The sequence below is a fragment of the Pseudophryne corroboree genome, chromosome 1, assembly GCF_028390025.1.
Source record: "Pseudophryne corroboree isolate aPseCor3 chromosome 1, aPseCor3.hap2, whole genome shotgun sequence".
Taxonomy (NCBI): Eukaryota; Metazoa; Chordata; class Amphibia; order Anura; family Myobatrachidae; genus Pseudophryne; species Pseudophryne corroboree.
In genome coordinates this window covers 1220605468-1220630200 of record NC_086444.1, presented here as the reverse complement: position 1 = coordinate 1220630200, position 24733 = coordinate 1220605468, and the positions used below count along the sequence as shown (strand labels likewise).

The 24733-nt window shown below is 48.8% G+C and overlaps 1 protein-coding gene across 3 annotated transcripts in view; it reads left to right on the top strand.

The window, feature by feature from the left end:
- Nucleotides 1–24733, top strand: part of LOC135025576 (proteinase-activated receptor 1-like) — a 99719-nt gene that overhangs the window by 39940 nt on the left and 35046 nt on the right. For all 3 annotated transcript variants that reach the window (XM_063953546.1, XM_063953557.1, XM_063953572.1), the window contains exon 4: nucleotides 1779–1808. In XM_063953546.1, coding sequence (XP_063809616.1) covers nucleotides 1779–1808 — 30 coding nt within the window. The remainder of the gene's footprint in view (nucleotides 1–1778; nucleotides 1809–24733) is intronic.

Here is a 24733-nt window from a genome sequence, read left to right as displayed (position 1 = left end):
TTGATATCCTGGGAAACTTCCTTTACTTCAGGTGACACAGCAAGAGCATCCTGGTGCTCCTAAATAGAAGCACTAAAATTATCCATAGAAGATTGGTATAAACTCTTCTCTGAAACTAGTTGGTGTAACTTAATAGAAATAACTGAACCAGGAGCTTCCCCTAGATAAACAACTTTAGACAAATTTGATTTTAAAATTTATGGCACCTCACACGGGTACTTAGCTGTTGAAACAGATGATGAACTTACAGAAGCAGAGTTAGGGTAAGTTTGAGAAACCTCTGATTGAAGAGGGAATGTCATCTCTGAAACTGACTGGCAGAAGTCCATAGCATGAACTGACTGATCATTTGAAGTCCCTTCCTGGGGTAGGATGCTCAAAGCCTCCATTTGAGTTCAGGAACTTGCATTATCTGAGAAGTCTGTTTATTCTAGACATGTTGGCAAGGAAGCAGTTTCTGAATTCATTCTCTGAATAGCAGACTGCAGTCTTAGCTCTCAGTCGTAAATCCATTACTGGGACATGCTGAAAGAAATTATTTACCCGAATCAATAGAAGGAACCAGATTGGATCCAGAGATATCTAAATTGAATAGAACCAGAGACTAAACCATACAAATGGATGGAACCGGATTGAGTCTGGAAAGACTTGTACCAGCTGGAACCAGAGGAGTTTTTGGACCTATGGATGGAATCAGATTGGGTTCAGAGATACTTGAATCATCTGGTACTAAAAAAACCTGATCCAGACAAATGAAACGAACCAGATTGACTGTGGAAGTGCTTGATCTGGTTGGACCCAAACAAGTTTTTGGATGTTTTCAAATGGAATTGGATTGGGTCCAAAGGTATTGGAATTGGTTGGAACCAAAACAAACATACAGTACTCTGTGTTTAGATGACCCATCTTGGACCTGTGCTGCACCAGCTTTCAACTTGGTGGCAAACTCAGAAGATGGTGGACACGAGTTCATGTTGCCATCTATGGCCATGATTATCTCCCTTGGGGCAGGAACTCTGAAATCCCCTCATGCAGTTAAAAGAACAGACATTTCTCCTTGAGTAGAAGACACAGATGCCAGGAACCTGAATGTCAGATACCCCTTCTGGGGTCAGCAGATCTGAAGCCTCTTCAAAGGCTGCAGGGTCAGAGGCCCCCCTAGGACTGAACCAAGAAACACCCCATGTGTGGTTAAACAATCAGATGAATCTCTAAAGGCTACAGGATCAGATGCCTCACTTGAGAATAACAAGTCAGAAACCTCTGTAGAGGCTATGGTGTCAGACACCTCCCATGGTGATGATAGACTTAACCTTTTTTTGTTTCCTGAACTTGGAAATTGGACTCCTTGTCCCAGGACCCCAATCATAAACCTGGAATTCTCTTTGGATGACCTTCTTAATACACTTAAGGAGAAAGAATTGACTGGAGACCTGTACCTGTATGAGTGCCTAATCAAGAACAATATTAAGAAATACACAGAAGAAAAGATCAAACGTTATGCATTCATTATGCGTGAGTAATAAACGTCCATCCTTTTGTAACCACCCCTTTATCCGTGTCAGTTTCCGCTAACACCAGATGGTTAGTATTATTAGTATGATGTGCCTCCACCTGAGCTATTATAATTTTGGGCTTGCTCAGGTAAGCCTAAATCCTCCCTAGCCTTTCTTAGCCTTTCGGAATGAGAATGTTGTGAGCAGGGAGATATTTTGTGTTTGTTAAGGCAGTATAACAAGTTATAATTATAAAGTAAATACCTTCCTCTTCTTTTCCAGGTCATTCCCGTCCTGCCGAACCCATCGACGGTAAGTATAATTGTAAGTTTCTGTCATATAGGTTTAACACAATAAGGGCTTTATTAATACCTACATCCATATAATCTATATAAGTTATAATGAGATAGTCATACAGTTTTCGCTATTCCATATACAAAAAAACATCTGCATGTAATACAAAAAATGTAAATTATCAATAGACAAAAAATTGTAAATCTTGTGTAATAGAGGCTAATACCTGAATACCCGGGTATTATATGAATAAGTTACCAGTAACTCGAGCAACTCTTATAACTGCAGTGTAGATACGTTGGGGCCCTTAGTTATGTCACTACTAAAGAGAGTCAAATGAATTCCAGATGTGTCCGAGAATATAGTATATATGCATATATATCTTGTAGCTTCAATGTTCACTGTATTCCCTTAGAATTTAAATCAGCATAAGCAATTGCATCTCCTTTTATTTATAAGTCAGGAAACATGTAGTTATCCGGTAACTGTTACTATTTGTTACCATTACTCTGAGTTAATAGTTCGAAACCTGTATCCACTCTTGCTCATACTATAAATATATTTTCTCTTGCTCCATTTCAATATAATAACTATAGCTGGGATTATTTTAGTAGTTGGATCGGATGCAGTAGAGAGTGTCAGACGGCTGCTATACAGTTCATCTGCTGACAACTCACTCCCCCAGCCTCTTACTGAGCAGAAATACTTAATGGCCAAAAGTACCTATAGTATCTATTGCAAAAGATACAGCTTTACTATCTTCCAACTGGGCTGTGCAGTTATCCTACTTCTGTCACTCATAGGCGCGTGCGGTGTAAATGATGCTTGACGCACTGATACCCTCTGGCTGACGCGAGCGCTTCGGGTAGTGTTGTAGTGTTATTCACTATCCATGCTCTCTGACTATACTGATGCTCGCCTGTAATTTGATTATAGGGTCTGTGCGTATACAGTACTCACAAGCACAGCGGAGGCAGCGGTATGGTAGCTCCCGGCTCAGGAGGCTGCTCCGTCCCCGCTCCCCTCTCCAGAGGACCTCGGCCGCTCAACTGTAACACCGAGACCTTGGCTGCCCAACGGTATAGCTCCTCCCTGGAGTCTCGTCTCGCTGTCTCGCTCCTCCCCGCGTCTCTTCCCTTAATACTGGCGGCTTACTCTGACATCTCTATGCCGCCGATGACAGCGCTGCTGTGCGGCTCCGCCTCCACTCCTTTTCTCCCGGGCTATCTCCGGTCAGAAACTGTGACGTCTGTCCACTCCTCAATCAAGCTCTCCTCAGGCATCCGACCACTGCTCCAACCGAACAGCCTCTGCCCTCGCTCAGCCCCGGCAGTCCTATTTCTAACCTCCTCCTGGATTGCTCGTGCTCCTCCCGTGAGCGCAGGTATGGCAGTTAGGTCCCTCGTGAGCATATTTCTAGATCCTTCTATACTAGTGCCCATATATTCATATATAATATATACATATTACACAGTATAATATTATTACTATTGATCTTTATGCATACACATATATTCACAGGCATTTCAAATAGTGCCTATAGATATTTACACATATTCAGTCCAGTCCATATATGTGGGTTACACTTTGTTTCCTTTTTTTATTTCTTTGTCCAATTTCTTGAAGGAATATATCTCAATTTCCGAATAACATATAAGAAAAAAATAAGAAGCTACATGTAATATTGGGGGTCATTCCGCGTTGTTCGCTTGGTAAAAATCTTCGCATCGCAGCGATTTTCCGCTTAATGCGCATGCGCAATGTCCGCACTGCGACTGCGCCAAGTAAATTTGCTATGCACTTAGGAATTTTACTCACGGCTTTTTCTTCGTTCTGGCGATCGTAATGTGATTGACAGGAAATGGGTGTTACTGGGCGGAAACAGGCCGTTTTATGGGCGTGTGGGAAAAAATGCTACAGTTTCCGGAAAAAACGCAGGAGTGGCCGGAGAAACGGAGGAGTGTCTGGGCGAACGCTGGGTTTGTTTGTCACGTCAAACCAGGAACGACAAGCACTGAACTGATCGCAGAAGCCGAGTAAGTCTGGAGCTACTCAGAAACTGCTACGAGGTGTGTAATCGCAATATTGCGAATACATCGTTCGCAATTTTAAGATGCTAAGATTCACTCCCAGTAGGCAGTGGCTTAGCATGAGCAAATCTGCTGAAATCCGCTTGCGAGCGAACAACTCGGAATGACCCCCATTGTTTCATATAGTTCTTTATGTTAAACATTTCAAAATCCCACATGTCTATTGTCACTTAAGAGTGGATAAAGACACAATCCAGCCAGGGAGAAAGCGAACCCCAACTCACAGTGGAACCCCAAAAATGAATATATATAAAAGTATCTTTATATCCTCTCAATCACCCTTTGTGTCCTTCACCGAATAAATCAGGTGGCGCATACCTAACTTACTTAAAAATCAGATAGGTGAAACGTATAAAAGGTATCTTTTCATTTTATGTGATGGTTCTAATGTAATATGCGTACCACACTCACGGATTTTCTGGAGAAAGTACTCCTATCTGGGTTTCTTTGTGTTCCAATGCACATTTATTGGCAAGCTGCTCAATCAGATTGTGATGTCACTCAGGTGCTAAAAGGGAGTGATAATTCTGGGTAAGAGAAAAACATTTTGCATTTATCCCTAATGCACACTGAGTGAGAAATAACACTACATAATAGTCAGATAATACAGAGATCTTGGTTGCATATATCTGCAGATATAGGGTTAAGCCCCCAGGCCAACAGCAAGGCGTCTGTCACTGGGGGTCCCTAATACTAGGTGTGGGTCCAGGGTGCGAGACCCCATTATGTCAGCACAGGCCAGCTACTCCAGGGCAGCACACAGGTGAAAATTAGTAAGGGTTAATAAGAAGCACATAAGTGCTATTAAAATAATGTAAAAATATATACAATGTGATAGGAAAAAAATATAAGTGTTAGGATGTGCCAACCTGAAGCAGCCCAGCCATACCAACACAGGGATAATCGCACCCCATACCCACCCCATAAATAATAACAAATATGTCTGGGTCTAATAGCCCAGTGTAAGGCCACGTGATAATGGCTGCTACAGAATCTGAGAGCCTGCTTACCTGGAGACACTCCTAGCTTCACCAATGGCACTCTGTAGTCAGCAATCACTCCCAATGCTGACCCATTCACTCCTCTCTGAAATACAATGCACATATATTGTCAAGCTGCTCAAACAGATTGTGATGTCACTCAGGTGCTAAAAGGGAGGGGTAATTCTGGGTTAGAGAAAAACATTTTGCTATCCCTAATGCACACTGAGTGAGAAATAACACTACATAATAATCAGATAATACAGAGATCTTGGTTGCGTATATTTCCTAGTGATGTGCACCGAAAATTTTTCGGGTTTTGGTTTTGGGTTCGGTTCCGCGGCCGTGTTTTGGGTTCAAACGAGTTTTGGCAAAACCTCACCGAAAATTTTTTGTCGGATTCGGGTGTGTTTTGGATTAGGGTGTTTTTTTTCAAAAAACCCTAAAAAACAGCTTAAATCATAGAATTTGGGGGTCATATTGATCCCATAGTATTATTAACCTCAATAACCATAATTTCCACTCATTTTCAGTCTATTCTGAACACCTCACACCTCACAATATTATTTTTATTCCTAAAATTTGCACCGAGGTAGCTGTGTGACTAAGCTAAGCGACCCAAGTGGCCGACACAAACACCTGGCCCATCTAGGAGTGGCACTGCAGTGTCAGACAGGATGGCCCTTCAAAAAAATACTCCCCAAACAGCACATGACGCAAAGAAAAAAAGAGGCCCACAAGGGTCACTGTGTGACTAAGCTAAGCGACACAAGTGGCCGACACAAACACCTGGCCCATCTAGGAGTGGCACTGCAGTGTCACGCAGGATGGCCCTTCAAAAAAATACTCCCCAAACAGCACATGACGCAAAGAAAAAAAAGGCGCACCAAGGTCGCTGTGTGACTGAGTTAAGCGACACAAGTGGCCGACACAAACACCTTGCCCATCTAGGAGTGGCACTGCAGTGTCACGCAGGATGGCCCTTCAAAAAAATACTCCCCAAACAGCACATGACGCAAAGAAAAAAAAGGCGCACCAAGGTCGCTGTGTGACTAAGTTAAGCGACACAAGTGGCCGACACAAACACCTGGCCCATCTAGGAGTGGCACTGCAGTGTCACGCAGGATGGCCCTTCAAAAAATACTCCCCAAACAGCACATGACGCAAAGAAAAAAAGAGGCGCACCAAGGTCGCTGTGTGACTAAGTTAAGCGACACAAGTGGCCGACACAAACACCTGGCCCATCTAGGAGTGGCACTGCAGTGTCACGCAGGATGGCCCTTCAAAAAAATACTCCCCAAACAGCACATGACGCAAAGAAAAATTAAAGAAAAAAGAGGTGCAAGATGGAATTGTCCTTGGGCCCTCCCACCCACCCTTATGTTGTATAAACAGGACATGCACACTTTAACGAACCCATCATTTCAGCAACAGGGTCTGCCACACGACTGTGACTGAAATGACTGGTTGGTTTGGGCCCCCACCAAAAAAGAAGCAATCAATCTCTCCTTGCACAAACTGGCTCTACAGAGGCAAGATGTCCACCTCATCATCATCATCGTCCGATTCATCACCCCTTTCACTGTGTACATCCCCCTCCTCACAGATTATTAATTCGTCCCCACTGGAATCCACCATCTCAGGTCCCCGTGTACTTTCTGGAGGCAAATGCTGCTGGTGAATGTCTCCACGGAGGAATTGATTATAATTCATTTTAATGAACATCATCTTCTCCACATTTTCTGGAAATAACCTTGTACGCCAATTGCTGACAAGGTGAGCAGCGGCACTAACACTCTTTCGGAGTACACACTGGAGGGAGGGCAACTTAGGTAGAATAAAGGCAGTTTCTGCAAGGGCCTCCAAATTGCCTCTTTTTCCTGCCAGTATACGTACGGACTGTCTGACGTGCCTACTTGGATGCGGTCACTCATATAACCCTCCACCATTCTTTCAATGGGGACAGAATCATATGCAGTGACAGTAGACGACATGTCAGTAATCGTTGGCAGGTCCTTCAGTCCGGACCAGATGTCAGCACTCGCTCCAGACTGCCCTGCATCACCGCCAGCGAGTGGGCTCGGAATTCGTAGCCTTTTCCTCGCACCCCCAGTTGCGGGAGAATGTGAAGGAGGAGCTGTTGACGGGTCACGTTCCGTTTGACTTGACAATTTTCTCACCAGCAGGTCTTTGAACCTCTGCAGACTTGTGTCTGCCGGAAAGAGAGATACAACGTAGGTTTTAAATCTAGGATCGAGCACGGTGGCCAAAATGTAGTGCTCCGATTTCAACAGATTGACCACCCGTGAATCCTGGTTAAGCGAATGAAGGGCTCCATCCACAAGTCCCACATGCCTAGTGGAATCGCTCTGTTTTAGCTCCTCCTTCAATGTCTCCAGCTTCTTCTGCAAAAGCCTGATGAGGGGAATGACCTGACTCAGGCTGGCCTTCACGTGTGGCAAGTTCAAAAGGTTGCAGAACCTTGCACAACGTTGAAGTCATTCTCCACTGCGCTTGAGACAGGTGCATTCCACCTCCTTTGCCTATATCATGGGCAGATGTATAGGCTTGAATGGCCTTTTGCTGCTCCTCCATCCTCTGAAGCATATAGAGGGTTGAATTCCACCTCGTTACCACCTCTTGCTTCAGATGATGGCAGGGCAGGTTCAGGCGTTTTTGGTGGTGCTCCAGTCTTCTGTACGTGGTGCCTGTACGCCGAAAGTGGCCCGCAATTCTTATGGCCACCGACAGCATCTCTTGCACGCCCCTGTCGTTTTTTAAATAATTCTGCACCACCAAATTCAAGGTATGTGCAAAACATGGGACGTGCTGGAATTTGCCCAGATGAAATGCACGCACAATATTGCTGGCGTTGTCCGATGCCACAAATCCCCAGGAGAGTCCAATTGGGGTAAGCCATTCTGCGATGATCTTCCTCAATTGCCGTAAGAGGTTTTCAGCTGTGTGCGTATTCTGGAAAGCGGTGATACAAAGCGTAGCCTGCCTAGGAACGAGTTGGCGTTTGCGAGATGCTGCTACTGGTGCCGCCGCTGCTGTTCTTGCAGCGGGAGGCAATACATCTACCCAGTGGGCTGTCACAGTCATGTAGTCCTGAGTCTGCCCTGCTCCACTTGTCCACATGTCCGTGGTTAAGTGGACATTGGGTACAACTGCATTTTTTAGGACACTGGTGACTCTTTTTCTGAGGTCTGTGTACATTTTAGGTATCGCCTGCCTAGAGAAATGGAACCTAGATGGTATTTGGTACCGGGGACACAGTACCTCAATCAAGTCTATAGTTGGCTCTGAAGTAACGATGGATACCAGAACCACGTTTCTCACCGCCCAGGCTGCCAAGGCCTCAGTTATCCGCTTTGCAGCAGGATGACTGCTGTGATATTTCATCTTCCTCGCAAAGGACTGTTGGACAGTCAATTGCTTACTGGAAGTAGTACAAGTGGTCTTCCGACTTCCCCTCTGGGATGCCGATCGACTCCCAGCAGCAACAACAGCAGCGCCAGCAGCAGTAGGCGTTACACTCAAGAATGCATCAGATGAATCCCAGGCACGAGAGGACTTGTCAGACTTGCCAGTGACATGGATTGCAGGACTATTGGCTTTCCTGGGTAAGGAGGAAATTGACACTGAGGGAGTTGGTGGAGTGGTTTGCGGGAGCTTGGTTACAAGAGGAAGGGATTTACTGGTCAGTGGACTGCTTCCGCTGTCGCCCAAAGTTTTTGAACTTGTCACTGACTTATGATGAATGCGCTGCAGGTGACGTATAAGGGAGGATGTTCCGAGGTGGTTAACGTCCTTACCCCTACTTATTACAGCTTGATAAAGGCAACACACGGCTTGACACCTGTTGTCCGCATTTGTGTTGAAAAAAATTCCACACCGAAGAACTGATTTTTTTTGTATTTTGACCAGGCATGTCAATGGCCATATTAGTCCCACGGACAACAGGTGTCTCCCCGGGTGCCTGACTTAAACAAACCACCTCACCATCAGAATCCTTCTTTTCAATTTCCTCACCAGCGCCAGCAACACCCATATCCTCATCCTGGTGTACTTCAACACTGACATCTTCAATTTGACTATCAGGAACTGGACTGCGGGTGCTCCTTCCAGCACTTGCCGGGGGCGTGCAAATGGTGGAAGGCGCAAGCTCTTCCCGTCCAGTGTTGGGAAGGTCAGGCATCGCAACCAACACAATTGGACTTTCCTTGGGGATTTGTGATTTCGAAGAATGCACAGTTCTTTGCTGTGCTTTTGCCACCTTAAGTCTTTTCTTTTTTCTAGCAAGAGGATGAGTGCTTCCATCCTCATGTGAAGCTGAACCACTAGCCATGAACATAGGCCAGGGCCTCAGCCGTTCTTTGCCACTCCGTGTCGTAAATGGCATATTGGCAAGTTTACGCTTCTCCTCAGACGCTTTTAATTTTTATTTTTGGGTCATTTTTTTACTGATCTTTTGTGTTTTGGATTTTACATGCTCTGTACTATGACATTGGGCATCGGCCTTGGCAGACGACGTTGATGGCATTTCATCGTCTCGGCCATGACTAGTGGCAGCAGCTTCAGCATGAGGTGGAAGTGGATCTTGATCTTACCCTATTTTTGTAACCTCCACATTTTGGTTCTCCATATTTTAATGCGCACAACTAAAAGGCACCACAGGTATACAATGTAGATGGATGGATAGTATACTTATGGACGACGAGTGACGACACAGAGGTACAGATGTAGCCACCTTTATCTTGACTGTTTCTCCGCCGAGACGGGCGTTTAGTCACGCTAAGGCGATAGCTGAGTTTATTCACAGGTAGGCGCGTTGAGGCGATCTAGATACTCATCATGCATTATACATCTCCACCACTGTGTGGTTAATGCTCCACCAATCCAGTACTTTCGATCGTACAGTATAGCGGCGGATTGATCTACAGCTCTGGCAATACTGTAGGCGTAACGGGAGGCGGTGGAAAAAGTATGGAGTACTGTACAGTATGTGTATGGAGACGCAACTACAGTAATTGTGTAAAAGGAAGAATGTACAGGACAATGTATAAACACCGTGCTTTTAAAATACATGAGCGTCTGGGAATGGAGGGCTACAGTAGCTAGCAGGAGGCGGTGGAAAATACCGTGCTTTACAAATGCGAGCGTCCGAGTCCTCTAAGGCATAAACCAACACCAATGGGGTGGGGGCCGGGCGCTGTTTGCAGTACTTTCACACATGAAATTGGGAGTCTCTCATGAGGCATCGTGGGCTAGGGGTGAAGGCTCCCACCTCCCACGCTGGGGGTCCAGGGTTCGAGACGTGATGTGCCTTTTTTTTTTTTTGTTATTGTAATAATACACTGTATTATTTTATCTACATTGTAAGACAGTCAATGGAAAGGTGCACACAAGTTACATATAAATCAGAGTACATCTGCAGGAGCGATTCTTTACGCTAAATGCAACTAAACAGCGGGAATGAAATGAGGGTATTCTGACACTACTAACTGAGCAAAACAGTACTGTACAGTAGATCTTCAGCGTTTGTGTATTGCACATGACCTGAATGAATTCCCTCCCTGTGCAGGCTCCCAGGGGGGAAGGGCGATGGGGGTAGGGGGAGACGATGGGAAATACCGTACTGTACTGTGCCTTTGAAATGCAATTACATGAGCGTCCGAGTCCACTACGGCATATTGTAAACCAACACCAATGGGAAGGAAATACCAACCATTTTTTTTATGTGTTCCCGTGACATTCATTTAAAAAAAAAAATTTTCTCTCTAATACATCCAATGGAAGGATGCACACAGGTTTCACATAAATCAAAGTACATCTGCAGGAGCGATTCTTTACGCTAAATGCAACTGCACAACGGCAATGAGTAGAAATGAGTGTATTCTGACGCTACTAAGTGAGCAAAACAGTACTATACAGTAGATATTCGGCGTTTGTGTATTGCACATGACCTGAATTCCCTCCCTGTCTACTGCATAATCTGTGCTGGCTCCCAGGGGGGAAGGGCAATAGGCTAGCAGGAGGCGGTGGAAAATACCGTGCTTCACAAATGCGAGCGTCCGAGTCCTCTAAGGCATAAACCAACACCAATGGGGTGGGGGCCGGGCGCTGTTTGCAGTACTTTCACACATGAAATTGGGAGTCTCTCATGAGGCGTCGTGGGTTAGGGGTGAAGGCTCCCACCTCCCACGCTGGGGGTCCAGGGTTCGAGACGTGATGTGCCTTTTTTTGTTTTTTTTGTTTTGTTATTGTAATAATACACTGTATTATTTTATCTACATTGTAAGACAGTCAATGGAAAGGTGCACACAAGTTACATATAAATCAGAGTACATCTGCAGGAGCGATTCTTTACGCAAAATGCAACTAAACAGCGGGAATGAAATGAGGGTATTCTGACACTACTAACTGAGCAAAACAGTACTGTACAGTAGATCTTCAGCGTTTGTGTATTGCACATGACCTGAATGAATTCCCTCCCTGTGCAGGCTCCCAGGGGGGAAGGGCGATGGGGGTAGGGGGAGACGATGGGAAATACCGTACTGTACTGTGCCTTTGAAATGCAATTACATGAGCGTCCGAGTCCACTACGGCATACTGTAAACCAACACCAATGGGAAGGAAATGCCAACCATTTTTTTTATGTGTTCCCGTGACATTCCTAATCTTGAGAGGCAATAGTGAATTTCTAACACACATCCATTTGCGACAGTGTACACTACTGGTTTTACAGTATGTTTTGTCTGCGGGACTTGGACGCTCACATACAGTATTCATAAAGTATTGTAGATGGATCATATACTGTATGCTGTACTATTTGCGTCTGTGTCGTACTGTATATACAGTACTGTATTAAATAATGCAGCGTAATGAGTATTTACTGTATGCAGCGTAATGAGACGCCTTAGTAAAGTAGTCCTTATTATGTATTTCAGTATTGTATTTTACGGGAGACCACACGCATGCGCAGTGGTGATTGTAAAAAGCGACATCTGGTGGCTGATCGCAGGTATTACACGTAAAGGTAACGCCAAACGCCATGTCTGCCTCCGTGCGATTAGGTACGCCTCTCTGTGACTAGGCGCGCCTCCCTACGCTGCATATGCTCGATCAGGACAAACGCCTCAGCCACTCAAGCTAAAGGTGGCTACATCTGTAGGTACAGCAGTGGCCTACCGTACTGCTATATACAGTATAATGGACCTGGTGGACACTGTCAGCAGACTGCGTTTATAGTATAAAAAAAAAGACACCACAGCAGTGTTTTTCAGGCAGACAAACGTATGCTGGTGGTCACTGTCAGCAAAACTGTGCACTGTACTCCTGCTATAGCTGCTCCCCAGTCTACCCCACAATTAAGCAGTGTGAGCACTCAGCACAGTCAGATATATCATGCAGCACACTGAGGCTGAGCACAGATATGGTATGGAGCGTTTTTTTCAGGCAGAGAACGGATAAAAAAAAACTAGCAAAACTCTGCACTGTACTCCTTCTAACAGCTGCTCCCCAATCCTCCCCACAATAAGCTAAGCAGTAGCAATCAGATCAACTAACTAACTATATAAACGGAGAGGACGCCAGCCACGTCCTCTCCCTATCAATCTCAATGCACGTGTGAAAATGGCGGCGACGCGCGGCTGCTTATATAGAATCCGAATCTCACGAGAATCCGACAGCGGGATGATGACGTTCGGGTGCGCTCGGTTTACCCGAGCCACACGGGAGAATCCGAGTATGGCTCGGACCCGTGTAAAAAGGCTGAAGTTCGGGGGGGTTCGGTTTCCAAGAAACCGAACCCGCTCATCACTAATATTTCCACATCAATCCATAGACCAACTAATGAATCCAAAAAGTTTGTGAGGGAATAGAGGAGGGGAGGGATAGAAGTGTGAGGATAGTAGCAGGATAATGAAGGAGTTGATGTGGTTGGGGTGTGTGGGAAAAAGGCAACTGTTGAAGGAGAAGATGGAGCTAGGTGTATAAGAAGGAGGATAATGGATGAGAGGGTGTTGGCCAAGTATGAAGAAAGGAATAGGGTGATAGAGGAGTGGATGTGGCCAGGGTATGCAAGAAGGGGCACAGTGATGGAGGAGAAAAGGGGCAAGAGTGTGATGGGAAGAATCAGGATGAAGTAGGAGTGGATGGGGCCAAAGAGTGAGGGAAGTAGCGGGGTAATGGAGGAGCGGATATGGCATCTGATGGTTTCATATGCCCTTATATGCATTTACATTATCGCACAGGCGATTTACAGGCTCATCTATGCCACAATCTTTACCAATGTTATACATATCGTGGCATGCTGCATGGATTACCAAGCTGCAAATATTCACACCTGGCGATCACCAGTGCATATTTCTGGGCATGTGTATGGGTACTCATGTGTGCGACCCATTCACAGTCACATGAGTCACGCCATTTATGCCGCTATGTGTACAGATGATGGTGACTACATCTGTATACACCATCAGATCCATCTAGATATTTTGTAATATGTCAGCATACCTGGAATTTCACACCTGTACAGTTGCGGCCCATCTGGTTGACAAGTTCTCACTTGCTGCGACACCTGCCGAAGTTGCGTGGAACACCTGTATAGGATATGGGCAGAGGGATGGAGATACTCCAGTACGGACAATACTTCCCCTAAGGTGCACATGGATCACTACAGTAGGGCACGTGACAAAGGTACAAAGGGTATATTCACCGCTTAGAGTAACTTGAGCTACTGATTAGTAAGTTTAGCACATTTTGGTATGACACATTACCTATTATATCATATCATTTGCATAGTAAACATAAACATATCACAACGTCAACATAAGTTATTTTCTGAACATCAATACTAAAATTCATTTAGAGAAGCTGGCTCAGGAATATTCAAACAGTATACTAATAAGCCCCTAGATGGCGCTGTGGGCCCAGCAAAGGCAATCTCTGGCCCTATACACAATCCGGAGAAGTTCAAGTATAAATCTATGCAAGGCACATGATAATCACAAAAGAGTATTAGAATTACTTTTCCACTCTTTGGTTTGGTAATTCCTGCGCATGGCAGACAGCAGATATCTCCGTTCCTTGTAGGGCTGCTGGGGTATGATCAGCCTATTGAGGTTTGGGGATTGGCGTAGCCTAAAGCACTGTCCCTATCTGGTGCTCCAGAGGCAAGTGAAGATATCGGTGAACGCACACGTGAATGTGGGCTAGACGGTGAGGTTACTTTCGGTCACCCGCTGACCGCAAAGTTCCCACCATTGGATACAATGGAGCGCATAGGTGCTACATTGTATCTGTGCCGTGTGCAGCCTGACAGACACTACAGGAGCACACAGCCAACAGGAGAGTGCCACGACGTTGCGCTCCCTGATTGGCTGAAGGGACCCTCTTTGACAGGAGTCAGGGGGGGTCCTGGCAGTCGGGGAAAGGGGTCCCATGTGTAAACATGGGACCCCTTTCAGTGCGTGGTCGGGTTTCCGCCGTTTTATTATTTTGCCAAGTACGTGGATTATACAAAGGTCTGATTCTACACTGGATTATGTGAGTATATTTTTTTTTACAGGTACCCCAAGGATTCTACAGAGACAAGAGGACAGAGCCTCGTGTGAACATAGGTAAGTATGTATGTTTGGAGGTGTGCATGTATGTAATAAAATTATACTTTCACGGTGTGTGTGTCCTGTTTTTTGTGGGGTATTTTTTTTTTGTAGTAGTACTACAGGTGCCAGCAGGCCCGGTTTTCCACTGCATGATGGTACTTGTGGTTCTCCAAGTACCAGCTTGCGGGGGAGGCTTGCTGGGACTTGTAGTACTGCTACTAAAAACAATATTCAAATTTTTTCAAAAGGCTATCAGCCCCCCATCCGCCGCCCTTGGATGGGGGGATAGCATCGGGCTTCACCCCTGGCCCTTGGGTGGCTGGAGGGGGGGGGGGACTCCTTGATTTAAGGTGTACCCACTCCTCCAGGGTACACCGGTCAGGGGTGACTAGTTGGGTATGTAATGCCAGGGCTGCAGGGACCACTATAAAAGTGTCTGTATGTATCTGGCTAGTGGAGCCCGGTGCTGGTTTAAAAAATACGGGGGACCGCTACGATTTTTGTCCCCCGTATTTTTGGAACCAGGACCAGGTGCAGAGCCCGGTGCTGGTTGAATAAATATGGGGGAACCCCTGTCATTTTTTCCCCCACATTTTTTCAACCAGGACCGGCTCAAAGAGCCCGAGGCTGGTTGTGCTTAGGAGGGGGGACCCCACGCAATTTTTTTCAGATTTTTTAAGACTTTAATCATCTTTTTAAGGTACACAATGAAGCCCTGCACGGATCTCACAGATCCAGCCGGGATTCCTTGTGTTTTTTCAGGCAGCGTTTTACTCATCACTCCCGTAAAACACTACGAATCACATCGACATCGGAAAAAACGAATGTGCAAAACTCGGCGAATGTGCAAAACTCGGCAGCTTAGTGAATGATCGTATCAGGATTCAAAAAGTTGCAGTAAAATGCACCCGATACCGGCCCTCATTCCGAGTTGTTCGCTCGTTATTTTTTTCTCGCAACGGAGCGATTAGTCGCTAATGCGCAAGCGCAATGTCCGCAGTGCGACTGCGCCAAGTAAATTTGCTATGCAGTTAGGTATTTTACTCACGGCATTACGAGGTTTTTTCTTCGTTCTGGTGATTGTAATGTGATTGACAGGAAGTGGGTGTTTCTGGGCGGAAACTGGACGTTTTATGGGTGTGTGCGAAAAAACGCTACCGTTTCTGGGAAAAACATGGGAGTGGCTGGAGAAACGGAGGAGTGTCTGGCCGAACGCTGGGTGTGTTTGTGACGTCAAACCAGGAACGACAAGCACTGAACTGATCGCAGTTGCCGAGTAAGTGTGGAGCTACTCAGAAACTGCTAAGAAGTGTCTATTCGCCATTTTGCTAATCTTTCGTTCGCAATTTTACTATGCTAAGATTCACTCCCAGTAGGCGGCGGCTTAGCGTGTGCAAAGCTGCTAAAAGCAGCTTGCGAGCGAACAACTCGGAATGACCACCACCGTTCGAGTTCAAACACCCTTCAAAACGGCCAAAACACAAATCCCCATGGAGGGAGTGACTCAGTCCTCTGGGAGTTGGATCAGCTAGTTATTCAGCTGCAGTGATTGTGCAGTGCATCTGGGGGAGGCAGCTGCTTATGCACTGATTGTTAATAATATATTAACATAGATTCAGTGTTATGTTGATATATTATTAATAAGCACTCATTACATACTAGTTACAGAATATGCACATTACATCTGGCTGAGGAGAGAAAGCGCAACAGCCATGAAACACATCATTCAGTCTGTAACTAAACCAAATTAAAACATTTTTTTTTTACTTTGCATACTTTGCTAATTGGTTATTTTAGATGGGCTTTTTTAGGTGGGCTTGGATTTATTATATTATTCACTATCTAGCATCCAGGGAGTTTGCCACCCACAATCACATTGAGCAGGAACAGTGAGTTGAGAACACTGTACCACAGGGGCTCCACCTCCTGCAGGCTTATGCTGCATGAATCAGATCCATCCACTGAGTCACTGAGTCTACACAGAGTACAACTGTCTCCACTCACTGGCAGACTCAGGATGAATCATGAAATGGATCGGGCAGAGCAGCACAGCACTCACCGACTGGTGAGTCGTGACTGCTCCCTCCCACTGGGTGTCACCTGGTATAGCCGCTGGCCAATCACAGCTAAAGACACTCAGCAGAACACACTGACTGAAGGACACACTGAGTCTCCTCCCTCTGGCTGAGAGAGGCTGCTGCTGCAGCTGTCTCCACTCATTACACAGTGAGTGACTCCAATCATTCACACTTCCTGATGATTCCAGTCACTGTGTTGAGACAGTGAGTCAGTGGCCATGTCTACTCCTCACTGCGGCTCTCTTCTCCTGTCTGCCAGCTGCAGCAGTGCGCGTCTCTGCACACACGCTGCCCAGTGCTTCTCTCACTCTGTCCCGGCCAGCAGCGGCGCCATGTGTGTCTGCTCTGTCAGCGAGGGTCCTGTCTCTCCTCTCTTCTCCTCCGCGGCAGTGTGACCTGCTCCTGTACCCAGCGGCAGCGTGATCTCATCCTCTCTCCGCGCCGTTCCTCCTCACAGCACAGAGCTAGCCCCGCCTCTGTCACTCTCCCGCTCTGCGGCGGTGAATACCGGCATCCCCAGCTTCCCGCTCTGGGTCCTAAGGCTCTCCCTGTCTGCTGTGGTTGCTTAGTAACCAGACGGTCTGTTAACCCTTGCAGAGGTTACCAGCTGCAGGTGTGTTTAGCAGGGGCTGGGGTATCATAATGTCATAAGATCTCGGACCCTCCACATACTCCACCCACAATTTAGGGCTGCTTTAGAAATTTCCTGGGCTGGTTTTCTAGGCCAATCTGCCCCCGCTCAGAATGACACCATGGATAATATGTAATAGCCTGCGACATGCAGACTGTTCTGGAATGTTTGCGAGTGTGCCCGTATATTTTTTTGCTTGTACTTGCAGAAATTCCTGAATAATCTGCAACATGCAGGCTATTACTTATTGCCCCATATCTTAAAATTGTAGTTTGCCTAGTAAGGAGTGTATTACACTGTCAAAAAACAAAAGTATGGACTTTTACATATTCTTAGTCCTGTACAGCTCTTGTCTAACTACACTGTGTTATGCCAAATTGCCAACATATTCTCTCTTATGCATAAACCTCACACGTCAGATGCATCCACGCGCCACTCAAGCACACTTATCTTATAAAATAAAGACACAACAACTGTAATTGGCGTGAAAGGGGTCAGCTTTTATTTTCTGACTGAGAGGAAGGCCTATTAATACTAAAACTAAAATGCAGACTTCCCTCTCTAACTAAGGTGGCGGGGAGAAGAACGGTTAAGCATGATAAACGTAACATGGGTGATCAATGTTATAATACATAAAAAACAAGCAGTAAAAAACATATGTGTGAGGGAGCCTTCTGCCCCAGATGTTCCGGGATCGGCCTCCTGCCTCCATCCCAGACATCGAAAATCAAAAATCCAAGGACAGGGGTCGGCCTTCTGCCACTACCCCTGCCCCACCCACAGTTGCAGGGACGGAGATACGCTCCGCCCCTACATGGTAAAAATTGGGCCACCGGCCCCGCCATCCACATATGTTTATACCAGTTATATGGACCCACTTGGTAAACCGATGCCCGTAAACTAATTATAAAACTATAAAATTTACCTAAAAGTACACCCAGACTTACTAACCTTGAACTCATAATTAAAACTAAGTAACCGTTCAGAAACCGGCCAACTGCCAGGTTACCAACCTGCCACCGCCACCTAACTCCAAAAAGACTAACTAAAGGGACCTAAAAAGCAGAACAAAACTACTAAAGAGACATAAAAGTAGAACACGGACTAACGCAACGGAACCCAAGAAAAACTACCTAAAGAGGGCCTAAGAACGTGAATAAGGTCCCTCAAGAAGATCAGCATACCAGCCGGCGACAAATGCACCCCGTCAGACCAGTACTGTGTTGGATTACGGAAGGAGATACCACCGTGCGGCACGACCAGGCCGCCATGCTGTAGGACAGCACAACTGACAACCGAATTGACCCGCTTCCGAACTAGGGCAATCGCCCCGGGGTTAAAGGCTCTACGCCAAGACCGCCGAGGGACGATGTCTGACCAGAGGATCAGGCAAAACGGCCAGTCAGCCATAAGTTTCAACAGCTGACGTCTGATCTCGAGGCGAAGGTCGAGCCCCATGCGCGCACCAGATCATTACCCCCCAGATGCAAGACCAGAAACCGCGGGTACCTAAATCGGCCAACTGCGGCCCGAAGCCAGTCCACCAGCGCACAGCCTGCAGCTCCGGCCGGGCCAGAGCAGACACAAACAGCCAGTAGATGTATGAATGGCCGTCAAATCATATAAAGTGCGGACCTAACAGCCGTCCTGCAAAAGAAGGGTGTGACGCAGGTTAATAAACAAAATAAATATAGTATGAGTAGTAGATGGGCAACCTAACTGCGTCCCTAACGGGGAGGGAGTTTTGGGGGGGGAAGGGTCGCCCAATTTGACTTGAGGCAAAAACACAAAACTTCGTTAGCCGGCAAAAACCGTAATTAAAACCAACGATAAAACAAAAATTCCTCAAGGCCCCCGCAATCGCAAAGTGCAACTGCGACGAGCGGCTAGTCCTCAAAGGGGCGCACTGGGAGGAAAAAGCCTGATGTAGCGTATGACTGCACCAGACCTCCACCTACCCAGTGCCCGGACTTCGACTTCGGACCAACCCGCCGCAGCGGCTGCTGACGCAGCGCCGATGCGGAAAGAGTGAGTCCCAGTGTCGGCCGGAGATAGACCCAGGTACAAAAGACAACGCTCCAAAAACCGACCGGGAGTGATATCGGGACAACGGGGAACCGTCACGATGGACGAGCCACCCGGTGGGCGTTGGAGGCCGAAGGGACGAACAAGCCTGGGCCGCGGCCACTGGACAAATGCCCCGCGCACGAGCCTGACCGATTCGAACCCACTGCCCCCTGCCGGCTACGTCCGTCTTGGAGCGCTGAATCCGACACCACAAACCGTCGGGGCATACAACGACGTGGGCCGCCAGCATGGGCGAGGCTGAAGTCCGAGAGACGGACCCCAGCTCACCCACCCTAAGCGTACCGTGGAAAGGCCATCGTAAAGGCCGCCACGAAGAGGCGAACCCGTATCCCCAATATCGTATCCCCGTATTGTGAGCGCTGAATCCTACACCCCAAACCTTCGGGGCGTGCGTCGACGGCCTTTATTGACTGAAAGGAAGGCCTATTAAATCTAAACTTGTATGAAAAAACTCCCTGTCTAACTAAGGGACGGTTGAAAATATTTATCACACATAGCAGAAAGCAGACAGCTCAGGAAAATAAAATATCTCAAAATCATAATTGAAATAATAACCTAAATGTTGGAGGGCCTTCCGCCCCGATGTTCTGGGATCGGCCTTCTGCCACCATCCCTAAGAGCCTGCTACCCAGATGTTATGGGATCGGCCTTCTGCCACCATCCCTGAGGGCCTGCTACCCAGATGTTATGGGCCACATAGCAGGAAGCAGACATCTCAGGAAAATAAGATATCTCAAAATCATAATTGAAATAATAACCTAAATGTTGGAGGGCCTTCCGCCCCGATGTTCTGGGATCGGCCTTCTGCCACCATCCCTAAGGGCCTGCTACCCCGATGTTCTGGGATCGGCCTTCTGCCACCATCCCCAAGGGTCTGCTACCCAGATGTTATGGGACCGGCCTTCTGCCACCATCCCTGAGGGCCTGCTACCCAGATGTTATGGGATCGGCCTTCTGTTACCATCCCAGACATCCCGAATCCAACACAACTATGGGCCATCTGCCTTGTGAGGGGTCGTACCCACTATGGCCCCTCTCGAGAAGGTAGCGATTCGGCCAGATAAGCCGTAAAAGTTGCAGGAGCCAAAGACCTGTGGGCTAAATCCTACAATCCGCACACAGAAGCAGGACAGAAGTCCCCTTGGATTAGAGCTGCAGGAGCTAACTGCCGAAACCACTGCCAGTTGCCGCGAGAAAAGGTATCATCAATTTCGTTGCGCTCGGCCGGGACATGCTTGTCTCGCAACGTAATGTTGGTCACCCAGCATAGCAAGACTATCTGCGCGAAGACCCGCAGTCCAGCAAGGATGTGGACTCCTGCCTAATGATGGCAAAACCCACGCCCAAATTGTCGCACCAGAAGACCCCCTGTTTGTTACGCAGGGCATAGCGCCAGAGCGCCACTGCGCCCAGTATGGGAAAAATATCCAGCAACAGCAAGAATCACAAGCACCAGAGGCGTCCGTGAAAAGCTCCAGAGAGGAGGTGAAACGAACTAGAAATCCGTCCCAAATACGTAAATCCCTCGAGCGCTAAACTAAGAAAATGATGAGGGCGTCTAATCCCAACTGGTACCCGTTCCAATTTCCCACAGAAAAACTCTACCCATTGGGATAACCTTACAAGCAAAAAGAAACAGGCCCAAGAAGGATTGCGCCTGTTGTAGAGTAAGCTTGTCCACGGTGAGCTCATAGAGGAAACCCTCGGGAAGACGCAACACCGTGTCCCCAAGGAGCCTTCAGAGACCACCGACCGTATCCCTCTGAATCCCGAGGTAAACGGAGGGACCCTGCCAATGGCCACCGCAGCAAGACGACGCAGCGAACAGAGCCAGGTGGGCCGAGCAAAAGAAATAATCCAGGTAGTGCGACATACCCCGCTCGCCCGTCGCCTGCTGCAGACCCCAGCGGAGGAAAGAACTGCACCCTGCAAAGTCAGCGCACGAGAGAGAAAAAACCCCACAGGGAGGCAGCGATGGATGTATTAGCCATCATCCAGTTGAAAACCCATAAATCGAAAGGCGAAAGGGTGCAGCGGAAGGAGCGAAATGCTGACGCGATGTCCAATTAACACATAGCCGCCCCCAGACCAAACCACCGAATGGCATCTATGGCCGAATCAAACTTACAGATAGGTAAACGACCCTACCTGATAATAGGGATAGCCTTATTAACCGATGACCCGAGAGGACAGGAAAGCTGGATGAGAAAGCCTATCATCCCGGCCAACGACAATGCGGCCGCAACCTTCTGCCGGAGCACGCCCGGAAACTACCGAGCCGAATGCAAGTTCGTACTAGCCCTGGGATCCGCCAGTCCATGTAACGGCAAGAGGCAACCAGGTGCGAAAACCCGAGATAAGAATAGGGCGTCCACCGGCCGCATGAGCCGTCACAGCCAGGGTATGAGCGCCCGAAGTCTAATTGGGGAGGGGTCTGTGGCCAGCGCTTGGGGCCGCGGGAGCGCGGCTCTGCGGGCATGAATTACCCCTGTGCCGTGTACTGGGGCAATCCTTGATCCCGTGGCCTACGCCACAGCTGATGCAGGAGTGACGAATGCGACACCGCCGCCCCAAACCGCATTGGGCAGGTTTGAAAGCGAAGAATTGACCATGCCCCCGCGCGCAATGAACCCCCGCAAAAAGCTGGCAGAATGAGAAGCCGGTCGTGGAACCCGTCATTCCTGCTGTATCGGCTGGCCCTGCGGCAGCTCCGAGCACAATCCCACATCCTTTTCACCGAAGGTATAGATCTGCCGCCCATGCTGTTTGCGCCGGAAGTCCCAGTAGTAACGCCGCCAAGTATGGTACAGCACGTGTATAAGGAATTGAAGGCCCACGATGTTCATGTGTTCGTCCGGGCGCAACTCTGAGTAACACGCCGCCAAGATCAACATGCACCTAACACAAGTCGGGTAGGAGCGCAAGCGTCCTCACTTTCCCAGCCCTTTTGCTTAGCCGAAAGCAAGGCTATACGAGCATCACTAGTAAGAGCAAATATAGACAGATAGGCCCTTACGGATCCGGTCCCAGACCGGGGACGGAGACCACGGTGCACTGCCGTGTTGGCGCAGTGAACGGTGTACTACTCCCCCGACACTTGCGAGGCGGAAGAGGTTGAATGCCGTAGCTCATGGCGTTTGCGACGCTTAACTCTGTGCAAACCGTCGCAGGAAGGGGACACACCCTCCGAGGACGTGGAGTCAAGGGAAGAGTCCATGCCACTGCGCCTATCGCGCTTGCCGGTAACCCTACGCGCACTGTTGCCGCTGCGAGAGGAGCGGGACTGAGTACTAGATCCCCCCCCCCACTACGGGGGTAACTGCTCTCCCGTCGGACCAGTCAGGGTCCGATGAAGACTCACCAGTACGAGGGGGAACTCCGTCCGTCCCAGCAGCCGCCGTACGACTTGTAGATGCGACGACTGACTCCATTCCTGGCCCAACGTCTGTGGCTGGGGAAACAAAAGCGACAATGTTCCCCCGTTCCCCGAACGGACGCGCAGCCGCCGGGAGTGGGGCAGGCGGGGCGACCGTCACGCCAGAGGACAGGAGCGGGGTAAGAGATTGCGCATTGTTATCCGCCAAAAAGCGGCGGCCCATCCCGGACTTCCGGGTACGGAGGATAACAAGGGAGCCACCGTCGACACAGCAGCAGCACAAATAGTGGACCAGGTGGTGGCGTCCACCACGGGTGCAGCCGCCGTGACAGGGGCTCTAAGATCAGGCGCGGCACGCGAGTCGCGCGCCCCACGAGAGGTATGCAAACCTCCCGTCGGGAGAAAGGCCCCTGGAGGAGAAGCCGGAGAGTCGCCAGAACTAGAAAGAGGCGGCTCAACGTCGGCTGAGTGCTGTCCGCTGCAACTACGGAAGCAGGCATCTGGACGCGGGGAGGGACAGATCGCTCGCCTCCTGCCGTCGCACGCCGCCCCCGTATGAGACCGGTAGGGCTGCACGTTGACGGCTGGTGGCAGTACAAAGCGGGCCACTAGCCGCCTGGGAGGGGCCGGCATCACGGGTCCAACCACGGAAGGAGAGGCCAGGAGGGTTGCAGAACGCCCTATTCTAACCGGCCCTGCCCTATCCGCAACTGGCAACGGGGGATGTGAAACCGCAGAGCGTGGGCGACGCCCCGCTCTGTCAGGGGAGGCCGCAGGCCGGACCCGACCGGCCGAAGTGGAGAGCCGGCCAGATGGGTCAGGCCTCATCGGGCCCCCCAGATGGCCGGATGAGAAGCAGCACGCGCGCGCTGCGTAAACTGCACGTGACTGGCAGCGGCGCGACCCCCCGCCCGCCCAGTAACCCCCATTAGTGGGCGGTTTGTGGGCGCCTTTTTTTTATTTATTTTTTATTTTTTTATATTTATTTACTCATTTCTTATTTCATTTTTATTTTATAACAGTAGCGCCCCCTGGTGGCAGCAAGCCGCCGATCCACGGGCCGGGAGCTCCGTCCCCCACGTGATCGGAGCTGCTGCAAGTGGCGCCTGGCGACGGGCTCAGGGACGGCAGAGCACCATCCCTGGCAAGCCGCCGCGTGTGCCTCTATCGTCCTGCGCTCCGTCCCCCGCCGCGGCTAGCAGCGGGGACGGAGAGCACACTCGCAGGGGAGCACGGGCGGGCAGCCGAGCCCGGTCGCACGTGGCCCGAACCTATTCGGCAGCCGCAGCAGGCACTCCCCGGGCTGGCCGGACCTCAGAGCGTCCAGGAGCCGGGGGGGGGGGGGGGGGGGCAGCGGTGTGGCTGGGCTGAACTCCGGCGGCCACAGGGGAGGCACAGGGCGAACCCCGCACCACAGGGTCACCCAGCACAGACATCTCATGAAAATAAGAGAGGCAAGAACAGAAGGGCAAAGAAGGGAGGAGAAGTGGGAACACAGAAAGCAAAAGAACAGAGGAGAGGGAGTGAAAGAAGCAAATGGAGATTTTTGGAAGTAAGAGAGAGAACAGGACATGCTGCAATAAATGAGATCAATACCTGCAGTCACGAGAAGAGCTGAAAGAGGGAGTAAGTACCATGTCAGCAGCCTATATGTATGACAGGCCAGCCCCTATACATGATCCAGCCAATCAGCCCCCTGGACCCTCTCTCCACGTTCCTCCCACCACAAAACATTAACCCCTTCCAAGCCAAGGTGATGCACCGAGCGGCGCTGCGGAAGCCCCGACGGTGCGTTTATGCTGCTATGGTCACAGTATGTTCCCTACGCAGTCTTTCTGTCTAGTTGTGGCTGCTTCTAGCTGTGGATGTCACTAGTTCCAGGTGTGATCAGTGTCTGTGACTAGTTGCGGGTGTGACTAGTACCAGGTGTGATTAGTGGCTGTGACTAGCTGTGGCTGCTACTAGTAGTGGGTGTGAATAGTTACTGTGACTAGTTGTAGGTGTGACTATTTGTGGCTGTGGTCATTTGTAGGTTTGACTAGTTGTGGCTGTGACTAGTTGCAGGTGTGACTAGCTGTGGCTGTGACTA